The 22,173-nt window shown below is 30.2% G+C and overlaps 1 protein-coding gene and 1 pseudogene across 2 annotated transcripts; both read right to left on the reverse strand.

Moving 5' to 3' along the window:
* Positions 1-643: 643 nt before the first annotated feature.
* On the reverse strand, positions 644-15,574 carry LOC111305490 (glutamate receptor 2.2-like; annotated as a pseudogene). Its single transcript, XR_016331111.1, has 9 exons — positions 13,900-15,574; positions 13,637-13,801; positions 11,949-12,059; positions 11,686-11,849; positions 9,559-9,650; positions 2,681-4,268; positions 2,167-2,472; positions 1,679-2,061; positions 644-1,590 (listed from the first exon to the last, which is right to left on the reverse strand). The product of XR_016331111.1 is annotated as a glutamate receptor 2.2-like (transcript).
* A 3,364-nt stretch (positions 15,575-18,938) lies between these two features.
* LOC111306177 (glutamate receptor 2.7-like) lies at positions 18,939-21,684 on the reverse strand. The gene is made up of 4 exons (XM_089751097.1): positions 20,365-21,684; positions 19,832-20,156; positions 19,365-19,747; positions 18,939-19,277 (listed from the first exon to the last, which is right to left on the reverse strand). Exons 1-4 carry the CDS (start codon positions 21,304-21,306, stop codon positions 18,939-18,941), a joined length of 1,989 nt encoding a protein of 662 aa, XP_089607223.1. The 5' UTR covers positions 21,307-21,684.
* Between the last annotated feature and the right edge of the window lie 489 nt (positions 21,685-22,173).

The raw sequence follows: 22,173 nt of genomic DNA on the forward strand, positions 1-22,173 counted from the left end.
AAAGACAAGCATTTACAGTAAAAATAAAGCATTTAGTTTAAGATAAATAAAGAAGTTAATACAACGGTAAGTAAATTTTTGTATGTCGAAGCGTTTTTTTTATTCATCAAATCAAACTTAGATATAAATAACTAAGATTGGTCTAGCATTGCCTTTGGCGCTCAAAATGCAATTCTGTTGTGATTGAAAAATATATGTTTATAAATATGATTAAAAAATGTAATTAAAAATTCTACTATTTTGTCCAATTTATATATATATATATTTTGAGATGTCTCAAAATTATATCATTTTTTTTAATATCTAAAACCTTTAATTTTTTATATTTTAAAATTATTTTTATGATTTTTTTATTTTTTTGATATTAAAAATCATGAAACTTTAATTTTATAAAAAAATTTAAAATTTAATATTAAATACATTAAAATCAAAATTTTTTTTTTAAATTTCATGAAAATCAATATATAACAAATATTTTGAAACGGAAAGAGTAAGTATTTAATATTGCTGTAAAAAAATGTCATGAGTAATTAAAATGTCTAAAATTATATACATAAAATAATAAAATATTAAAAATATATGACAATTTAATAATTTTATCCAAAAATACTTTTTATTATAAAAGCACATTTTAGGTGCTTTTTATTTTAGTTACAAAGTCAGACTTTTAAACTGAAGAGTCATTTTTTTTTTCGTTGTTTAGTAGTAAAGCTAAGTAAAAAATAATTTTTAAATACAAAAATTACTTTCAACAATAATATTAAATTAGTTCCAAAGATAGTGTGATTTGATTCCAAAATTGTTTCAACTATGTATAGACTTCAAATCAATCGAAAAATTCGAGGAAGCGTTTTGACATTTTTTATTATTTTGAAATTATGATAAATTATCCTTTATTTTTTTAATAAAATTATCTTTTTCTTTAGATATTGATGCATTTTGAACTTAAAATAAAATATACCTTGTACAAATTGCAAGTTTTCCTACTTTAATCCAGTTTGTAAGCTATGGAATTTTATGATAGTAGGAAAGTAAAATGTAATCAATGAAAGGTTTTCATTTTTCAAAAACGTTGTTTTTATATCTAAAAGCACTTTTTATTTACATATTTATAAGTGCCTTAAAATGATATTTTTCTAAATTCACTTGAAAATAACTCATTGTTAAGTTTTATCGCGTTTTTCATATTTCACGTTTTGAAGAAGGGTCATGCCAATTGGCTTATTCGATGTTACAATTAAAAGGAAAATCTCCAACATTAATTGTTGAATTAGTCTCAAATTTCTAGTCACCGATTAATTAGTCTAAATTGTAGAATAATAATCTTTTTTATGATCCAAAAGAAATACATATAAATATAATTTTTTTTTCAAAAGGTCAATGAGATCTTGATTGGGTGGTAAAAGAAAGTTTTAAAATTTTAAGATTTTACTATGTGAATTTAATTATTTAGTTAAATTATAATTTTATTAGTTGATTATTTAATGTTGTAATTGTTAATTATTTAATCGTTTGCAGCTTTCCTTCCTCTCTTAGCCTCAAAATTGCACCTGAAATGTCTTGGACCAGGGGTGAACCTTTAGGGAAAACCTACAAAGACAATCAACAAATTAAAATCATGGGTGAATATTAATTGTTTCATTTTGTAATTAGATTTTATTCTGAAAAAAATCCTTACGAAGCCGAACCCGCCTGATGTAGAATTGGATTTAAGCATGGTATAATCAGCAGAGTACTTGGCAAGGAATACTTTAATGTATGGTATTTCATCAATAATGGCAGACACACCACCGTTCTTACTTCCCATTTGTAAAGCATTGGCATATTCTTCTGGAGATTGGTATATCTTTACCCTCGGATTTTCAAAATTTAAGTTGCTAGCAGCTCGTTGGAGTGAAACAGCTGAATGATATCCTATGGAGTCATCCATTGAGATCCATTGAATATGTTGAACTGTTAACATGGTACTCAAAGTTGCAGTATAGCTTGAGCATAGTATAAGCACAGCGAACACCCATATTATAACAACAAACTTTGACAAGTTGCTCAAGAGCTTCTCGCCTGCAGATTCGAATTGTAGTAAGAAGATTGCATGCAGTTAGCTCTGAGTTAATTGTAATTAAAGCGTACATGCATTAAGTCAACATGTATATTTAGAGTACTTACTTTGGGCAAATACAAGAGTTGAGAAGGAGAACCAAAAATCGTTCCAATTTGCTGAGCTGGTGGGCCTCGGAACTCATCGTTGATGGGATGTTCAATAAGCCAAACCACAAAGCCAGTGAAAATAAAGAAAGCAGCAGTGGTTATCCACAGATTCCGAGCAAGAGGCTTAAGGAAAATCCACATACTGTTTTTGTTGGTTTTTCGCACTACCATTCCAACTCCTAAGTCAGTGTATGGCAATGTGAAATCAACCTCTGAAAATATGCCAGCGGTGATTGTTGTATCTCCCACAACAGCAAGATAATTCTACTCCGTCGATCACAAGAAAGAATATGTAAATCACACATTGCAATTACTATATAGTGATATACTATAATCAGATTAAAGAATATGTCAAAAGAAAGGGAATGTATATTAATTAATTTGAAAGGAAAAGCTAAACATTAACATTTCGCAATCTCATTAACTACAAGTCTACTCTACAACCTGCTATTGCCTGGAAAAGCATTCTCACCTTGAGATAAACATGATGGATAAGATCACTGTAGTATCTAGCCGCTGATCCGCTGGCATTTTCAAACGGGATAAACTCATACTTTACCTCGTAATCTGAAGTTTCAATGGCTGTCTTAAACACATCTACACTGAAGCCACTTACAGTTGTTACATTCGTTTGGGGATCAAAAGTGACGTTAATTAATTCGCTGAATCGGCCATTTTTCATTGGAACCGCAATCCTCAACTTCTTACCACACAGAGACCAACCTTTTGGAATGTTCATATTTCCTCCTGGCCAAATAACAGCTTCAAGTTTACTGGATGATGTCGAATTCATCTCATATCGGTTATCTTGCTTCGTTATTTTGGTAATTCCATTTCCTGGAGTCCAGTAACCTATTCTTTTTCCCTTGAATACATTTACTATTTCAAATTCCTTAGGGATCAGCCTGCCATTAGCAAGTTGAAAGCCACCACTTATACCCTTGAATCTAGTCTGTAATATCTCATCAATAAATAACAAACCACTTTCTGAAGAGAGGATGGTCGTGAAGTTCATAATCAATCTGGTTTCTTGGTGTATGATATCAGGATGTCCAGCCTTCACCTTTTCTGCTGCTGTTGCAAGAGCCCAAACCATGTCATATGTCCATATACCATAGACATTTAGCTCCATTTCCTGTGAATTTTTAGTTTTGATAAAATTTTTGCTCCTCCATCTTATAGTGAAATTGCGAAGCTCCTTCGATGTTGGAATGTAAGGTTTGAACCCCACCACCCCTTGCATTGACTCAATGAATGATGGTTCCATTGAATGCAAGAAATTCATAATCATATCAGTTGCAATCCAAGCAGACCCTAGACTTATCATTTCCAGTTGTTTGGCATTTAAGAAACAGCGAGATGCAAGAGAGGGTGACATGTGCACCATGTACACAGCAGTCTGCAAACTCATGAGCTTCTGGAGCTGCTCAATGATTTCGTCATCGGTAGATGATGCTAAAACGGCAACATGATGGCCAAGACGAACATCAGTCCCTTCAAGAGAAGTGATGACTTTAGGGAGAATTTCTCTTGCAGAATCATTATCTTCATAAATGAGGATAATGTTTTTACAACTAAATGCTTCAACGATGGTGGCAATGCCTTTGGCTTGAGAGGACTCATCTTGACCAATTTGAATCAAATAAGGATACTCAGAAAAGGACAGGGATGGACCATCCGCAGAGATAGAAATAATTGGAACTTTTGCTCTGGATCCTAACTCTGCTTAAATCTTAACTCCAGCTGAATTTTCTGCAACAATATTGGCATGCAATTTTACACTCTCCAAGAGGACCAAGCTGCACTTGAATATGTGTCGATGAGACCAAAAGAGAAAAAAAAAATCACTGCCTGTCATCAATGTCCATGCACTTTTTCATTTTCAGGATACAAAATAGTTCAATGAAAGGGAAAGAAAATAGTATAGTGGAGGTCGCTGTCATAAGTCACAATGGAATAATAAATAAACCATTAATAGAAAATTTTTCATTCAGGAACGACAAACATACCTCGGGATAGAGCAAGCAATGGATCACCCTCAGAATCTCTCTTGCGCAGAACTAATTAAAAAGATTTATTTATAATAAATTAACAGTAAACAATCAAATCAATTCAAAAAATCATGATTTTTATATAGTCATATTTTATTATTTAAATAAATTTTATTTAAACAATTATATTTTTTTATTTAGATATGTTTATTCGTACCATAATTTTTTTCACTATTTAAATATGTTTATTCAGAATTAGTAATATTCTGAAATAAATTAAAAAAATTGTAAAAATTAAATCTATTTATCAAACAAGCCTAAGTGCTCCAAGTGCCCAAGTACCTATTTTTGACTTTTAAAATTATTTGACCCACTAAAAAAACTTCTAGCAAGCATAAATGATTTGGCTCACTCCACTACTTAGCTCAATTACTTAAATAACATAAATAATGATCTTTCTACTCAGTATGAGATACACCACATTTTAAACTACCAACAATCTCTCACTAGTTTGAAATGTTAGTGTTTAACTTTAACCTTTCATATAAATAAATATTATGAATACAAAAATGCATCTTTCGATTTAGACTTTCAATTAGCGTATATAACTTAGAATTTTAACAAAGTTTACGGTGTCCATAGATTAAACCTCAACTTCTAGTGTTAAATTTGAAGATATGACACACATGATACTTATTTAATATTCTGCCAGAGGTTTATAACCGTTTTAGCACTATTATGGCCATGTGCTTATCCTTATTCATAAATATTTAAAGAAAGTTTCTAATTTTCTTGTTAAAGCGACACCACTTCTATGTTTATATAGGTGAAGTTTTTTGTTTATGTCTCCATTGCTATAAACATTTAATTATAAACTTCATTAAGAGTTCAATCTCATCCTCCATTTATGCAATGGCTTACACTAGTATTCTAAATATTTAGAATGGGTTGACTAGTGTTTACAGACACATAACAATAACTTGTTGTTACCTATTAAACTTTGCAATTAAAGGTTACTAATTCAAAGTTAGGTTCCCATTATTGGTATCTAAAAGAAATTTTAAACCCATTTCACTTATGATGCTTCTTACCAAATTTCTAGATAGCGCCTTAGTAAGAAGATCTGCTAAATTGTTAGTAGATTTAATATATATGATGGTAATTACCTCATTTTTTATCAATTCTCTGATATAATCATGTCTTAAACTAATATGTCTAGATTTTTCATTATAAATTTAACTATAAGCTCTAGACATAGTAGCATCACTATCATAGTATAAGGAAATGGTTGTCATTGGTTGTGGCCATAACTCTATATTCATTAATAAATTTCTTAGCCATTTAGCTTCTTGGCCTACTGCAACTAAAGCTATAAATTCAGATTCTATAGTTGAATGTGAAAAGCAAGTTTATTTCTTGGATGCCCAACTAATTGCACCACCTCCAAGGGTAAGCATTCATCTTGAAGTGAATTTATTATCACTTATACTAGTGATTCAACTTGCATCTGAATAATTTTTCAAATAGCTGGCTCTTTAGAATAAAATAAGCCAAAATCTTTAGTTTTTTTAAGATAACCTAGAACTCTTCCTATGGTTTTTTAATGACTTGTACTAGGCTTACTTGTATATCTTAATAACTTACAAATAGCAAAAGCTATATCTGGCCTAGTATAAAGCATAACATACATAATACTTTTAATAGCACTAGCATATTCAAGTTGTACAATTATATAACCTTGATTTTCTGTTAATTTTATACGTGTATCATATGAAGTATTGGCTTCTTTTATATTAAGATACTTAAACTTATTAAGTAGTTTCTTAATATAATGACTTTGATTAAGTATGAAACCCTAGTTATATCTCTTAACTTTAATTCCTAAAATGGTATCAACTTCATTTAAATATTTCATTTTAAAAAATTTTAAGACATTTTAATTACATTTGTTATATGATAAAATCAATTATTGAACATTTTTTTAGTATTATAGCTTAATAGTGAATATACTCATTTAAAAGTTATTCAATAAGATATACACAAAATTTACAAACATGACTAATATAACTAAATAGAATTAAATAATAGTATCATATGTGAAATTAATTAAAAATATGTAATAAATGAAAATTTTATTTTATCAATTAACAAATTAAATCAATAGTTAGCAACTTAACTTTAATTAAACAAAAAAATGCAATTAAAAATAAAATTAATTATAACAAAATTTTAATGTAAAATTAATTATTTTTAAATAATACTTATGCATATAAACACTTATAAAAATAAAGTTACTAATAATTATCTTTCATTCTCTTTCAATTTCAATTTAAATAATTTTCCTCTCAAATTTTTATCTAAACAATAAAATAAAAAAATTAATTTTATTATTTTTAAACACCATCATGTGAACCAATATCCTCTATTTCTTTTGTACCTACTTAATTTCCCATGCCTCTTTCTTTCCGATATATTTTCTTTGCATCCCTTTCAATTTTCTCATTTCATAATATATAACAAACCACCTCATGTTAAACCCATACCTTTTGCTTCAATTCTACCTTCAAATCTCCTCTCATCTCTATCAAGATTAAAAAAGAGAAAGAACCTATACCATTGTTACAATTAAAAAGGATTACAAAATTTCTAAAAGAGCAACAAAATGTGAATATCTTGTTATTCCTTTAGATTAATTCCTTCTTTTATTTGTAAATTGAAACATAAAGTAGTTGTTGATTGATTGTTGTGATTTGAGGTTAGTTTTTTTTCTTTCTTTTCAGACTTGATAGCATCTATAGTGGTTCGTTTTTGCTGCTATTTTTCATTGTGCTGCTATTTGCGATCATGAAAGACCGTTATGTGTGTGAATTGGTTTTCACACCTTAATGAAATGGATAATGGTTTCAGTGGGTGCCATTATCGTAAAATAGCAGTCGTTATTCCGTAATCTAATTGCCTTTTAATTTCTTGCTCCAAAAGCTTGCAATTTCTATATCTCTAGAAATTGCTAGAATACCTAGCATTTTAAACTCAAGACCAGGGAATTAAAAAGTTGTTGGGTTACGAAATAGTAACTGCTATGCTGCGATAGTGGCACCCACTGAAATTGTTATCCACTGTTACTAAGGTATGAGAATCGATTGACACACATAATGATTTTTCGTGATAGCAAATAGCGACACAATGAAAAATAACGACAAAAACAAACTGCTAAAGTCGCTATAAGCAAAATGTATGGGTGTAACATAAGGTGGATTAGTGTATCGTGAGATGAGGGAATTGAAAGGGATGTAAAGAAATAAATAAGGAAACAAGAGGCAAAAAGAATGAAGTAGATAGAGAAGAAACAGAGAATATTGGGTCATGTGATGGTGTTTAAAAATAATAAAATTATTTTTTTATTTGATATTTAGATAAAAATTTAAAAGAAAAAATTTGGTGAGAAATAAGAATTTGAGAAATTTTTTAATTAAATTGAAATTGAAAGAGAATGAAAGATGATGATTAGTAAATTTATTTTTATGAATAAAAGATGATGATTAGTAAATTTATTTTTATAAGTGTTCTATATGTATAAGTATTAATTTAAGTTGTTAATTTAAGTTGAATAAGTATTTTCTTCCCACATTTGGAAAGATTGGATTTGGAGAGAAAGGAAAGGTATAAATCCACTCATTTTCCTTCTTTCTATTTCCTTCCTACTAAACAAATGAAATGGTTGAAAGACTCTTTCCCTCCTATCAAACACAGTATTAGAGTTTTTGTGTCTACACATCACCTATCTTACAGAAAATAAATAAACCCAATTCTTTAATTTATACAAATATAAAAACCAATTATAGTAGATTAACAAACCTTCATCTTAAACCAGATAAATTCAATATATGTAGATATCCCAACAAATTTTCTAAATAAATTTATCAGTTTTTTCAAACAAGATTTAACAATATCAAGAAACTAAAACAAAATTTATAAATTTCTTTTAGTAATTAAAAATTTGTTTGTATTATCTATGAATATCTTTAATAAAGTCATTTCCTCTACATGCGTTTGCATTTCAAACCAACATGATAGTCATACACTAATACATGTTATTAATACATTCTACGTCAAAATATGCGTTCAGTAGAACAAATTAGGGGAAACCTACCACAATAGGGCTTATGATGGTGGCCTAAGGGTAGAAAAGGATTTTAGATTTTACAATGGTAGAACTAAATTTTAAAGTTTAGTAATCAATTCTAGTTTGAACCAATTGAGAATCAAAAGAGTGCAAGAAATTCATGCAACAAAAGAATTTGAATGTAGCAGTTTAAAAGGCTATTTTGTGCAATGATCGGCATGCTGAGAATGCCATAGCAAAAAAGAGAGAAAAAGATGTAGAAGAGAGCAAGAGTATAAGACATTTCAGTAAGCATGCATGCCTAATGAAAACAAAGCACTTACAATTTCATTAAACAAAATCCTAGCGGAAGATGAAGATCAAATAGGTACTTGTAAAGACTTTTTAGACTACTTTAAAAATCAAACTGACAAAAACTATCATACTAAAATCATTATTAGAGTTTAAAATGAACCTTAACTTAGGTAAACTAAAAGCCCTAAAACTTCAGCAAACAATAATGGGGCAAGCCAGTTAGGCGTCTGAAATCCCATTCATCGATCATGGAGATTATATTAGATTATTACTGTTCAAAACCCAAACTTTAAATTTGTCTATGATTACTTCTATATCTTACAAAACTGACTATAACAAAGATTATAATCATATCATTTAGATTATATTATCAAAATTGACTCAAGAGTCTTATTTTGGTTCTTTAAACCAAATGGTGCTAGCAGTCATGTAATTGAGTTTTCCTATCAATCTATTAAGCCACCTGTACTATTAAGATAGGATAATTAATACTATTAATGCTTTGCTTCATGTTAGTTATTTATCATGCTAAAGAACATTATTGACATACAAATATTTTTATTATCAAATCCAAATAGATAAAAATGGCATCCGATGCTTGCATGGCCAATAAAACTAGTATATTAATGATATCTTTATTAGCCTTGGGATAAACCTACCTTCAAAAGATCTCCAAAGTATTTTCCTTTTGAATTCATCAGGCATTTTTTTGATTTTATGTCAATTTTAAATGTTATGAATCTTGTGATAAGTTTCACTGAAGAAAACATAGAATTTCCATATTATACATGTTCAAAAAATAAAATAAGCAATCTATTCCATTTTATATTAGGAATCATCAAACACTTTTCAATAATAATTTTTACTTCTTCAAGTAGAAATTTCAATAAAAGTTATTATAAAATATAATACACATCCAAAAAGCACAGGCAAAAAAGTTACCTAGACAAACTTATCTTTCACATCAGTGAAAATCAAGGTGATGAGGAAACTCTTATACAACGTACAGCATATAAGCCAATTATGTATACAGCCTACAAAGAATAATCGAATCAAAAGAAGAATAGACCTTATAATCTTGAAGCAAAAAAAGAAATTGCAAAACCAGCATGAATAGTTACTACATTAGGAATCTAAGGAGTAATTTGTCTTAAATGTTGACAATATATAAAAGAACATCATACAATCATTCAAATATGCCAAAAATAATCACTATGGATCAAAACTAACAATAACAACTTAACATGACTGTGAAAATAAACACAAACTATAAACAAAAACCTGCAACACACCAAAATTACATTATATTATCTTAACAATGATACAACTTTCTTAATATAAGTGTGTATCAGTGCAATGAGGAAAAGAGGACCACTGAATCTAGCTATTTTAGTAGATACAAAGTACAATCCTAAGAACATAACTTTAATTAATTAAATACTTGGAACAAAACAAATAATGCATATAGCTACTTGGATCTAATATCTCATTAAGTTTTCCATTTCTTTTTTCTAGTGAGGAAAATAACTTCATTCCCTTAAATCCACATCATCTGAGTGATTAAAGTTTAGATCTCACCTAGAGAATGGTAAAGTAAAAACAAATTATTCACACTAAAACTTATAAATGAGAATTATAAGACAAAATCTTATTGCAATTAGCCAGTCGTCTAGAAAATTATTTCGTCAAATTAAACAAATATGATAAATTTCAATAAAGAAAACATAAAATTTACATTACAAATAAACCTGTTAATCCAAAAGACCTTTATTTGAGCAATATAGTCCATTTTAGATAAAGAATAACCCAAACAAATTTCTCTAATTTTTTTTTCCAGTAGAAGTTGAGAAAAAACACTTAACCAGTCCAAGGAAAAGAATAAAGGAAAAATATAGTGTAAAAATCTTGAAAAAAGCACTTTTATGTCTTGTTGGTAATCTTAACTGCTTTGTTTAACTAATTAAGAGTCAATCAAACTTAAGAAGATTCATATCTCATAACCAATTTGTAAAGATAAGGGAAAATTTTTGGACAAAAGCACATTTCTTACTACAAAAAACAAATCACTCGATCACCAGTAATTTTATATTGATATCAAGTAAGATATCCAAGACAGACACTTCCTATCTACAAGATACCTACCAAAGCCCATCTTTAATATTTTAAACTGAACATCTAATGGTTACAGTAGTTGTCATTATAGGCCCAATGCTAGCAGAATCATTAAAAATTATAGTAGTGAAAGTAGCTACACTTATTTTCATGGCAAGGATGGTAGTGAAACAAGAATCGGTGGTGGTACAACAATGGTGGCAATTATAATGATAGTTGCTTTTAAAAAAACTAAATAAGATTAGCTCATTAGAATATTATATTGGAGAATAAGTACCAGCTTCAATTCATTACTTAATACACTAATGATGCAGGTGCCTTCTAGAACTTATTTAAAGTTCAAGATTAAGTTTGAAAAATGATCTTTAGTGCTTAATTATGTTATCATTTACTAAAGATTTATTATCTTCATATATTTATCATAAGCTGTGCCTCAGTATTCGAAGTGTGTGTTGAAAGACCTTGCCATGATATCAAAGAAATAAAATCCATCTCTCTCTTTGACAAATTCAATACATCTTGCAAATTTTTTTTTTCTACCTGTGCATAGGTTAAAATGACCTATTAAACAAGAATTTTAAGGTTTGTATTGCATTTAATTTTCAATGCAATGAAAGCAAATATATTTCTCAAAGAAATAACTTAACCTGTGCCCTCAAGGCGCAAAGCAGAAAAACCATTTGTATAGAGCAACTATTGCATCTTTAGCAAATCATTGCAGACTCACCAACAATAAAGAAGGGATTACAAATATATATATATATATCAAAGTTAAAAAGTATATCAGGAGTTAATGAATGATTAGACAAAAAAATACATATATGTACATAAAATATTAGATAAATGATCAGACACACATGGATAATTACGACAATAACAATAAACTGATGATTAATGTTTAATTAAAAGAATTATCACAAAATTCAAATTCTAGTTGAATAAGAAAGTTAGAATCACCTGTTTTGCGACAACAGAGATAGATACTGAAAAAAGATAATTTGTACAGATCATATGACAACAATAGAGAGCACACCAGTACACATTCATGTCCTTATATGAATGGAAACAAGTGTGTTCTCTCTCATTGTCACTTGATAATATGTCAAATCTCAAAGTAAAATCTGCAAAAAAAAAAAAAAAAAAAAAGACATTAAGAATATGTTGCAGAGAAGCAGTGCTTCACAGGAAAGATGCTCTAAAAAAATGATTTGCTCACTGACTTAGAAAGTACAAGCCGTTTTGTAATATGACTGTCATAGAACGTCATAAATTCAGTTTCCATTGACTCCAATGCAGTAGAAATGCATCCAAAACTCATGATTCTAGCAATCCTGAAAAATTAAAGATAAATGTAAAAAAATCATGTAAATACATGCAGAAAACATTTATAATTACATAATCCTCTATGCGCAAAATCTGTATAGACAAAGTGGCATCTAAGAACATTTCTTTGAAGTCACCAATATCTTATATTCATAAACATCATCAGCTATGACACTCGAAGAAAAACAAAGAAAAAAAATCATCAGATTCCCATGAATGGTACCAAAAACACAAAGGTATAATACTGTCTGAAACATATAGTCGTGCTTACAGAAATATGGATTCTTTTCAAACATGAAAGGAGATGGGGTTTCCTTTTAACAGACAGGAATTTGAACTTTGGATAATTAAAAACATATAAGGAGAATCAAAAGTCAAAATATCAGGTAACAGCATAGGATTCGAGACAAGATAGTTCCATAAAACATAATTTTGAAAGCACTGATTCTGAAAGTAAGTAATATCACATGCAGTGACAGATGAAAACTTTGATCTAAATTTACAAAGAAATATCCTGGGAACCTTTCCTATCCTATCTATAGTTTTCGTTATAGATGCAGCTAGTTATCACCAAAAAGCCACCAGAGTCTCCCCAGCTGGACAAGCTGATGGAAAAAGGGGGAACTTTTAGATGTAATCATGCATATATATTATAAAGGCCTAGCTTCAGCCATAAATAATTTCTAAGGACTAAGGATAAACAATTTAAAAAACTGATCAAACATTTTAGGATTTGCAAATTTTTTATTAAAAAAATAGCGAATAATATTGTTAAAACACACACACAGCAAAAAAAAAACAAAAAAAAGAGCAAATAAACCAAAATTTTTCTAGTCTTTGTTTTCTCCATATTTCTCAGCAACCAAGACCAAGTCGGTTTTAAAAAAAAAGATCTAAAAATAAAGTCCAAACTAAAGCATTATTAAGATTTCTAGAAGAAACAAAGATGAGGTTTCCTCACTCAAAGCCAAAAAAAAAAAAAAAAAAGGTCTTAGGAAAACAATTAAAAGCAAAAAGACTTAAAATATGCTAAAACTTTACAAGCATAAAAAACCCTAACCTTAAAATTCACAGAAAAAGAGAGCATAAAACAAAGTTCAGAAAACCTTGATGAAGAACAACCTAGAACTTGAATTCCCAGATCCAAACCCAATTCTTCAACCAGGAAAAAACATTACAAATCATATATGAAGCAGAAAGTACCTATTTTAAGGCTTGTATTGCATTTAATTTTCAATGCAATGAAAGCAAAAATATTTCTCAAAGAAATAACTTAACCTGTGCCCTAAAGGTGCAAAGCAGAAAAACCATTTGTATAGAGCAATTATTGCATCTTGAGAAGCAGATCGTTGTAGACTCACCAACAACGAGGAATGGATTACAAATATATATATCAAAGTTAAAAAGTATATCAGGAGTTAATGAATGATTAGACAAAAAAATACATATATGTAGATAAAACATTAGATAAATGATCAGACACACATGGATAATTACGACAATAACAATAAACCGATGATTAATGTTTCATTAAAAGAATTATCACAAAATTCAAATTCTAACTGAATAAGAAAATTAAAGTCACCTGTTTTGCGGCAACAGAGATAGGTATTGAGAAAAGACAATTTTATACAAATCATATGACAACGATAGAGAGCACGCTTGTACACATCTATGTCCTTACATAAATGGAAACAAGCGTGCTCTCTCTCATTGTCATTTGATAATATGTCAAATCTCAAAATAAAATCTGCAAAAAAAAAAATAAAAAGACATATCAAGAATATGTTGCAGAGAAGCATTGCTTAATAGGAAAGATGCTCTAACCATAATGATTTGCTCACTGACTTAGAAAGTACATGCCGTTTTGTAATATGACTGTCATAGAACATCATAAATTCAGTTTCCATTGACTCCAAAGCAGTAGAAATGCATCCAAAACTCATGATTCTAGCAATCCTGAAAAATTAGAGATAAATGTAAAAAAATCATGTAAATACATGCAGAAAACTTTTATAATTACATAATCCACTATGAGCAAAATCTGTATAGACAACGTGAAATCTAAGAACATTTCTTTGAAGTCACCAATATCTTATATTCATAAACATCATCAGTTATGACACTCGAAGAAAAACAAAGATAAAAAATCATCAGATTCCCATGAATAGTACCAAAAACACAAAGGTATAATACTGTCTGAAACATATAGTAGTGCTGACAGAAATATGGATTCTTTTCAAACATGAAAGGAGATGGGGTTTCCTTTTAACAGACAGGAATTTGAGCTTTGGATAATAGTAACATATAAGGAGAATAAAAAGTCAAAATATCAGGTAACAGCATAGGATTCGAGACAAGATAGTTCCATAAAACATAATTTTGAAAGCACTGATTCTGAAAGTAAGTAATATCACATGCAGTGACCGATGACAACTTTGATCTAAATTTACAAAGAAATATCCTAGGAACCTTTCCCATCCTATCTATAGTTTTCGTTATAGATGTAGCTAGTTATCACCAAAAGGCCACCAGAGTCTCCCTAGCTGGACAAGCCGATGGAAAAAGAGGGAACTTTTAGATGTAATCATGCACATATATTATAAAGGCCTAGCTTCAGCGATAAACAATTTCTAAGGACTAAGGATAAGCAATTTAAAAAACTGATCAAATATCTTAAGATTTGCAAATTTTTTACTAAAAAAATAGCCAATAATATTGTTAAAACACACACACACATCAAAAAAAAAAAAAAAAGAGCAAATAAACCAAAATTTTTCTAGTCTTTGTTTTCTCCATATTTCTCAGCAACCAAGACCAAGTCCGTTTAAAAAAAAAGACCTAAAAATAAGGTCCAAACTAAGGCATTATTAAGATTTCTAGAAGAAACAAAGATGAGTTTTCCTCACTCAAAGCTAAAAAAAAAAAAAAAAAGGTCTTAGGAAAACAATTAAAAGCAAAAAGACTTAAAATATGCTAGAACTTTACAAGCATAAAAAACCCTAACCTTAAAATTCACAGAAAAAGAGAGAGCATAAAACAAAGTTCAGAAAACCTTGATGAAGAACAACCTTGAACCTGAATTCCCAGATCCAAACCCAATTCTTCAAGCAGGAAAAAACATTACAAATCATATATGAAGCAGAAAGTACCCACTAGGCAATTTGCACTGCTGCATAGTCAAAAACAAAACTTTTGGTGGAAAGAAAAAGGAGAAAAGAAGGAAGCGTTTCTCCAGAAAAAAAAAAAAAAAAAAAAAAAGAAGAAAACAAAAGATTAATGATTAAAAAATGGTAGATGAAAACAATGGAGAATTCCAACAGTTTTCCATCCAATTCCAGGAAAAGAAAAAAAATTTTAAAAAAAGAAAAATACTATATTAAGAAAAAAGGTTAATAATTAGTGATAATTAAAAGGTTTGAAAAGAGCTCTTGCATAATTGCAATTGATGATATGAAGGTACCGTTTCGAAATCCGCCTCTTTGTCAAGGATCAAGATACAAAGGGATTGATCCAACGGTCCAAATCTTAAGACGTTGTATCGTACGGCACACTATAAGATTGAAAGACCAAAAGCACATAAGTACAAGACCAAATAAGATTAGATCCTTGCACTGTGCACAACTGTACCTGATTGTTACCGCTGCTTTACAGCGCGTGAAGGAAACGTACAGTTAGGAAGGAAGGGATGTTTAAAAGGGTCATTTTCCAAGGTTAGTGGGGAGTCAATTTGGATGCGAGGTGCAGTGGGCGTGGGTTTAACGGTCAAATGCTTTTGTTTTTTTAAGACTAAATGCTTAATTTTAGATTCGGATGATTTTGAATTAACGATCAAATATTTTATTTAATTTAAATTAAAATCAAACATTTTTGGATATGTTAAATAAGGAAATTTTGTAAAGGAAAGTCGAAAGTGCAATACACGCGTCCATTAAATCTATTAATAATATAGGTGGCAAGAAGAAAAGTCACGTGTGCAGGTGAAAAAATTAAAATAAGATTTATTTTTAAAAAAGATCAAACTATTTTTGTTTTTTTCTCTCTTTCTTCTTCTGCCCTTCCAATTTTGTCTTACTAAATGCACGTATCTCAACCCATATGTTTTTTATTTTTTCCTTTCTCCGTAACCGTAGGATGCAGCCAGCTCCATAAACAAAGTTTGAATCTTGTCAACGGTTTTATCAACTTGTTCAGGTTTAACAAGGGCGAGTTGCTTCAGAATGGGATAGTAGATGTTGGGTGGTGGGAGATCTTTTTGGGTGTGAGGAGGGGATGGAGCGGTGGTCGAAGGAGGAGACGATGCGAAGAGAGGGATGCTGGGTCTCCATGGCTGAGTTTCTTTAGTGGTTTGGATTCGGGTCTCAAATTGAGTCCGAAAGGATGTGATGAGTGCTACGGTGTCTTCGTTGCCTGGGGAAGGGGTGAGAAAAAAAATATCGCCTGGGAAAGGGTTGAGAAAAAAATAAAGAAAATCGAAACCATTTGAAATTATTGTCGTTGATTCCATTAGGATTGAATATTTTTATTTCATTCAGATTAAATTTAAATTTTAAATTTAAATTGAATTTTGAATTAAAAGATAAAAAATATAAAAATAAATTTAACTGAATTATATATTTTTATATATTTTTTAAATTTTTATAAAATAAAAATAATAATTTTATATCAAAATTTATTTAAATAAATTAAATTTTTATATAAAAATAATATATAAAAAAATAAAAAATTTAATTTCAAAAGTTAATAGACTAAATTAAATTGAATTTAAAAAATTTAATTTGATTTGAATTGGATTAAATAAAAAATCAATTTAAATTAAAAAAATTTTAATTTATAATATTATATAATATTTAAAAAATTAAACTGAATTTAATTCAATCTGTTTGAATCTTTATGTTTGTGTTTTTTTGGGTCTTATTAGGGTTTATGTGCAACGAAGTTGGGGATTTTAGGATTGTACTAGTTTTTATTCAAAATCTTTTTTTTTTCAATCAGACTAAGGGTGATCTTCGCGTAGGGATTTTAATTTTTTTTCAATTCGATAAAAAAATCATGTAAAAATAGAAAGGCGAGAAGAGAAAATCTAGGTTTTTGTATTTTTATTTAAAAGAAAAGCTAGGTTTTTAGCTTTCTTCTGTAATTCAATTATGCAGAACAATTTTCTTTCCAATAATAATTTGCTTTAATTTATGATTTTGTTATAAATTTAGGTTTAATTCTTTAATTTTTAATGTTAGACTTTTTTTTAAGTGCCCAAAATCTAATAAATGAGCCCATGTCATGCCAAATGGGCAAAAATTGACATGTCAGCATTAAATTTTAAGATTTCACCCTAGTTAACGGAGCGTGCTGCTCACTTTCACTTTTCTGTTACAGGAAATTCTTATTTGACACATTCAAAAACGTTAATTTTTTATTATATAAAATAAAACGTTTGATCAATAATTAAAATCATTCTAAATATTATATATACCAATTTGAGCGTTTAAATTTTCTTTTATTCCTTAAAAGTAGGGATAAAATCACTAAAATGCTCCAAGTTGCTAGATTATGACGTTGTCCTTTGTGGTCCTGGCGGACGGCTGCAAGAACCAAAGCTTTTCCTTGTTTCCAGACCAAAATAAAAAAAAGCTTTGCTTGCTTTGGGGTTCAAGACAAAAGATTATCATTCAATAGCTATCTTAAGCACCATAGCGATGCTATAAATTTGATTTGGGTGGCTATTCTTTTAATTGATTTTAATTTTGTATTAAGATAGTGGTTTAGATAATTTCATTAAAATAATTGTTTATTTTTAAAAGACAAGCATTTACAGTAAAAATAAAGCATTTAGTTGAAAAGTCATTTTTTTCGTTATTTAGTAGTAAAGCTAAGTAAAAAACAATTTTTAAATACAAAAATTACTTTCAACAATAATATTAAATTAGTTCTAAAGATAGTGTGGTTTGATTCCAAAAATTGTTTTAACCATGTATAGACTTCAAATCAATCGAAAAACTCGAGGAAGTGTTTTTACACTTTTTATTATGATAAAATTATCCTTTATATTTTTTTAATAAATTATCTTTTTCTTTATTCTTTGTTAAACATATTGCATTACCTTCTTTAGATATTGATGCGTTTTGAACTTAAAATAAAATATACTGTGTACAAATTGCAAGTTTTCCTACTTTAAGCCAGTTTGTAAGCTATGGAATTTTATGATAGTAGGAAAGTAAAATGTAATCAATGAAAGGTTTTCATTTTTCAAAAACGTTGTTTTTATATCTAAAAGCACTTTTTATTTACATATTTATAAGTGCCTTAAAATGATATTTTTCTAAATTCACTTGAAAATAACTCATTGTTAAGTTTTATCGCGTTTTTCATATTTCACGTTTTGAAGAAGGGTCATGCCAATTGGCTTATTCGATGTTACAATTAAAAGGAAAATCTCCAACATTAATTGCTGAATTAGTCTCAAATTTCTAGTCACCGATTAATTAGTCTAAAATTGTAGAATAATAGTCTTTTTCATGATCTGACAAAAAAATTAAAAATATGAACTTTTTTCAAAAGGTTAATGAGATCTTGATTTGGTGGTAAAAGAAGGTTTTAAAATTTTAGGATTTTAGTATGTGAATTTGATTATTTAGTTATATTATAATTTATTAGTTGATTATTAATGTTGTAATTGTTAATTATTTAATCAATGATATAAATGTAATATTTAATTTAGAATGTAACTTTAAAATTTTTTTTTAATTCACTGAGTGACTTCCTCTTGATAATTGAGACGTAGAAATCAAAGAGAAACTACTATTCAAGTCATAAAACCCAAATGAAACTTATTTGCTTATTTATTTGAAAAGGTCCCGTGAACTTAGGCCAACAGACAAAAATTTAGTTTAGGTGTCATCAATTATTTTGGACTTATTGAAGTACCTATCTACAGTATCTAGGCTACTGCGTAGGTAGAATTTGAAGTCACTGATTGTCAGGGATCGACGTTTTTGATATATGCATATGAGTAGAGCTGAAGTTGAACAGATCCCAGTTATAAGAAACAAACCCCCAAAGCTATCAAGGTTTAGGCTGCTGGGGTTGGTCGTAGTAGAGTCCTGGTTTGAAAAGCTTGATTCACTGTTGAACCATGCATTTTCTATCATTTGCAGCTTTCCTTCCTCTCCTAGCCTCAAAATTGCACCTGAAATGTCTTGGACCAGGGGTGAACCTTTAGGGAAAACCTACAAAGACAATCAACAAATTAAAATCATGGGTGAATATTAATTGCTTCATTTAGTAATTAGATTTGATTCTGAAAAAATACTTACGAAGCCGAACCCGCCTGATGTAGAATTGGATTTAAGCATGGTATAATCAGCAGAGTACTTGGCAAGGAATACTTTAATGTATGGTATTTCATTAATAATGGCAGACACACCACCGTTCTTACTTCCCATTTTTAAACCATTGGCATATTCTTCTGGAGATTGGTATATCTTTACCCCCGGATTTTCAAAATTTAAGTTGTTAGCAGCTCCTTGGAGTGAAACAGCTGAATGATATCCTATGGAGTCATCCATTGAGATCCATTGAATATGTTGAACTGTTAACATGGTACTCAAAGTTGCAGTATAGCTTGAGCTTAATATAAGCACAACGAACACCCATATTATGACAACAAACTTTGACAAGTTGCTCAAGAGCTTCTCGCCTGCAGATTCGAATTGTAGTAAGAAGATTGCATGCAGTTAGCTCTGAGTTAATTGTTATTAAAGCGTACGTGCATTAAGTCAACATGTATATTTAGAGTACTTTCTATGGGCAAATACAAGAGTTGAGAAGAACCAAAAGATCGTTCCAATTTGCTTAGCTGGTTGGCCTTGGAACTCATCGTTGATGGGATGTTCAATAAGCCAAACCACAAAGCCAGTGAAAATAAAGAAAGCAGCAGTGGTTATCCACAGATTCCTAGCAAGAGGCTTCAGGAACATCCACATATTGTTTTTGTTGGTTTTTCGCACTACCATTCCAACGCCTAAGTCAGTGTATGGCAATGTCAAATCAACCTCTGAAAATCTGCTGGCGGTGATTGTTGTATCTCCCACAACAGCATCATAATTCTACTCCGTTGATCACAAGAAAGAATATGTAAATCACACATTGCAATTACTATATAGTGATTTACTATAATCAGATTAAAGAATATGTCGTAAGAAAGGGAATGTATATTAATTAATTTGAAAGGAGAAGCTAAACATTAACATTTCGCAATCTCATTAACTACAAGTCTACTCTACAACCTGCTATTGCCTGGAAAAGCATTCTCACCTTGAGATAAACCTGATGGATAAGATCACTGTAGTATCTATCCGCTGATCCGCTGGCATTTTCAAACGGGATAAACTCATAGTTTACCTCGTAATCTAAAGTTTCAATGGCTGCCTTAAACACATCTACACAGAAGCCACTTACAGTTGTTACATTCGTTTGGGGATCAAAAGTGACGTTAATTAATTCGCTGAATCGGCCATTTTTCATTGGAACCGCAATCCTCAACTTCTTACCACACAGAGGCCAACCTTTTGGAGTGTTCATATTTCCTCCTGGCCAAATAACAGCTTCAAGTTTGCTGGATGACGTCGAATTCATCTCATATCGGTTGTCTTGCTTCGTTATTTTGGTAATTCCATTTTCTGGAGTCCAGTAACCAACTATTCTTTCTCCCTTGAATACATTTACTATTTCAAATTCCTTAGGGATCAGCCTGCCATTAGCAAGTTGAAAGCCACCACTTATACCCTTGAATCTAGTCTGTAATATCTCATCAATAAATAACAAACCACTTTCTGAAGAGAGGATGGTCGTGAAGTTCATAATCAATCCGGTTTCTTGGTGTATGATATCAGGATGTCCAGCCTTCACCTTTTCTGCTGCTGTTGCAAGAGCCCAAACCATGTCATAGGTCCATATACCATAGACATTTAGCTCCATTTCCTGTGAATTTTTAGTTTTGATAAAATTTTTGCTCCTCCATCTTATATTGAAATTGCGAAGCTCCTTCGATGTTGGAATGTAAGGTTTGAACCCCACCACCCCTTGCATTGACTCAATGAATGATGGTTCCATTGAATGCAAGAAATTCATAATCATATCAGTTGCAATCCAAGCAGACCCTTGACTTATCATTCCCAGTTGTTTGGCATTTAAGAAAAAGCGAGATGCAAGAGAGGGTGACATGTGCACCATATACACAGTAGTCTGCAAACTCATGAGCTTCTCGAGCTACTCAATGATTTCGTCATCAGTAGATGATGCTAAAACGGCAATATGAAGGGCAAGACGAACATCAGTCCCTTCAAGAGAAGTGAGGACTTTAGGAAGAATTTGTCTTGCAGAATCATTTTCTTCATAAATGAGGATAATGTTTTTCCAACTAAATGATTCGACAATGGTAGCAATGCCTTTGGCTTGAGAGGACTCATCTTGACCAATTTGAATCAAATAAGGATACTCAGAAAAGGACAGGGATGGACCATCTGCCGAGATAGAAATAATTGGAACTTTTGCTGTGGATCCTAACTCTGCTAAAATCTTAACTCCAGCTGAATTTTCTGCAACAATAATGGCATGCAATTTTACACTTTCCAAGAGGACCAAAGCTGCACTTGAATTTGTGTCCCCGAGACCAAAAGAGAAAAAACAAAAAAAAATCACTGCCTGTCATCAATGTCCACGCACTTTTTCATTTTCAGGATACAAAATAGTTCAATGAAAGGGAAAAAAAATAGTATAGTGGAGGTCGCTGTCATAACTCATAACAGAATAATAAATAAACCATTAATAGAAAATTTTTCATTCAGGAAAGACAACCATACCTCGGGATAGAGCAAGCAATGGATCACCCTCAGAATCTTTCCTGTGCGGAACTAATTTTGTCTTATAGTTACTATTCAGACTGTAAAAATCAGATATAGCCATGAAAATGCAGCTATCAACAATTTTCCCAACCCAGGATTGCATATCAAGAATCATCCCTACATGAATCCTTTCTATACTACCATCATTCATGTTGTTAAGATTGGATGAAGATGAATGCAGAAGGCTAAAGAAGACAGTAATCAAAAAGAAGGTCCATTT

The sequence above is a fragment of the Durio zibethinus genome, chromosome 21 (genome assembly GCF_047325235.1).
Source record: "Durio zibethinus cultivar Kanyao isolate XHJ-2024 chromosome 21, ASM4732523v1, whole genome shotgun sequence".
Taxonomy (NCBI): Eukaryota; Viridiplantae; Streptophyta; class Magnoliopsida; order Malvales; family Malvaceae; genus Durio; species Durio zibethinus.

Bases quoted from the DNA above. Each gene is read 5' to 3' on its own strand.
- LOC111306177 (XM_089751097.1), bottom strand. From the start codon at position 21,306: ATGAGTTTGCAGACTACTGTGTATATGGTGCACATGTCACCCTCTCTT. The intron at 20,157-20,364 runs GTGAGAATGCTT...TCAACGGAGTAG, and splicing joins TCCATCAGGTTTATCTCAAG to AATTATGATGCTGTTGTGGG. The intron at 19,278-19,364 runs GTAAGTATTTTT...TTGTCTTTGTAG, and splicing joins CATCAGGCGGGTTCGGCTTC to GTTTTCCCTAAAGGTTCACC.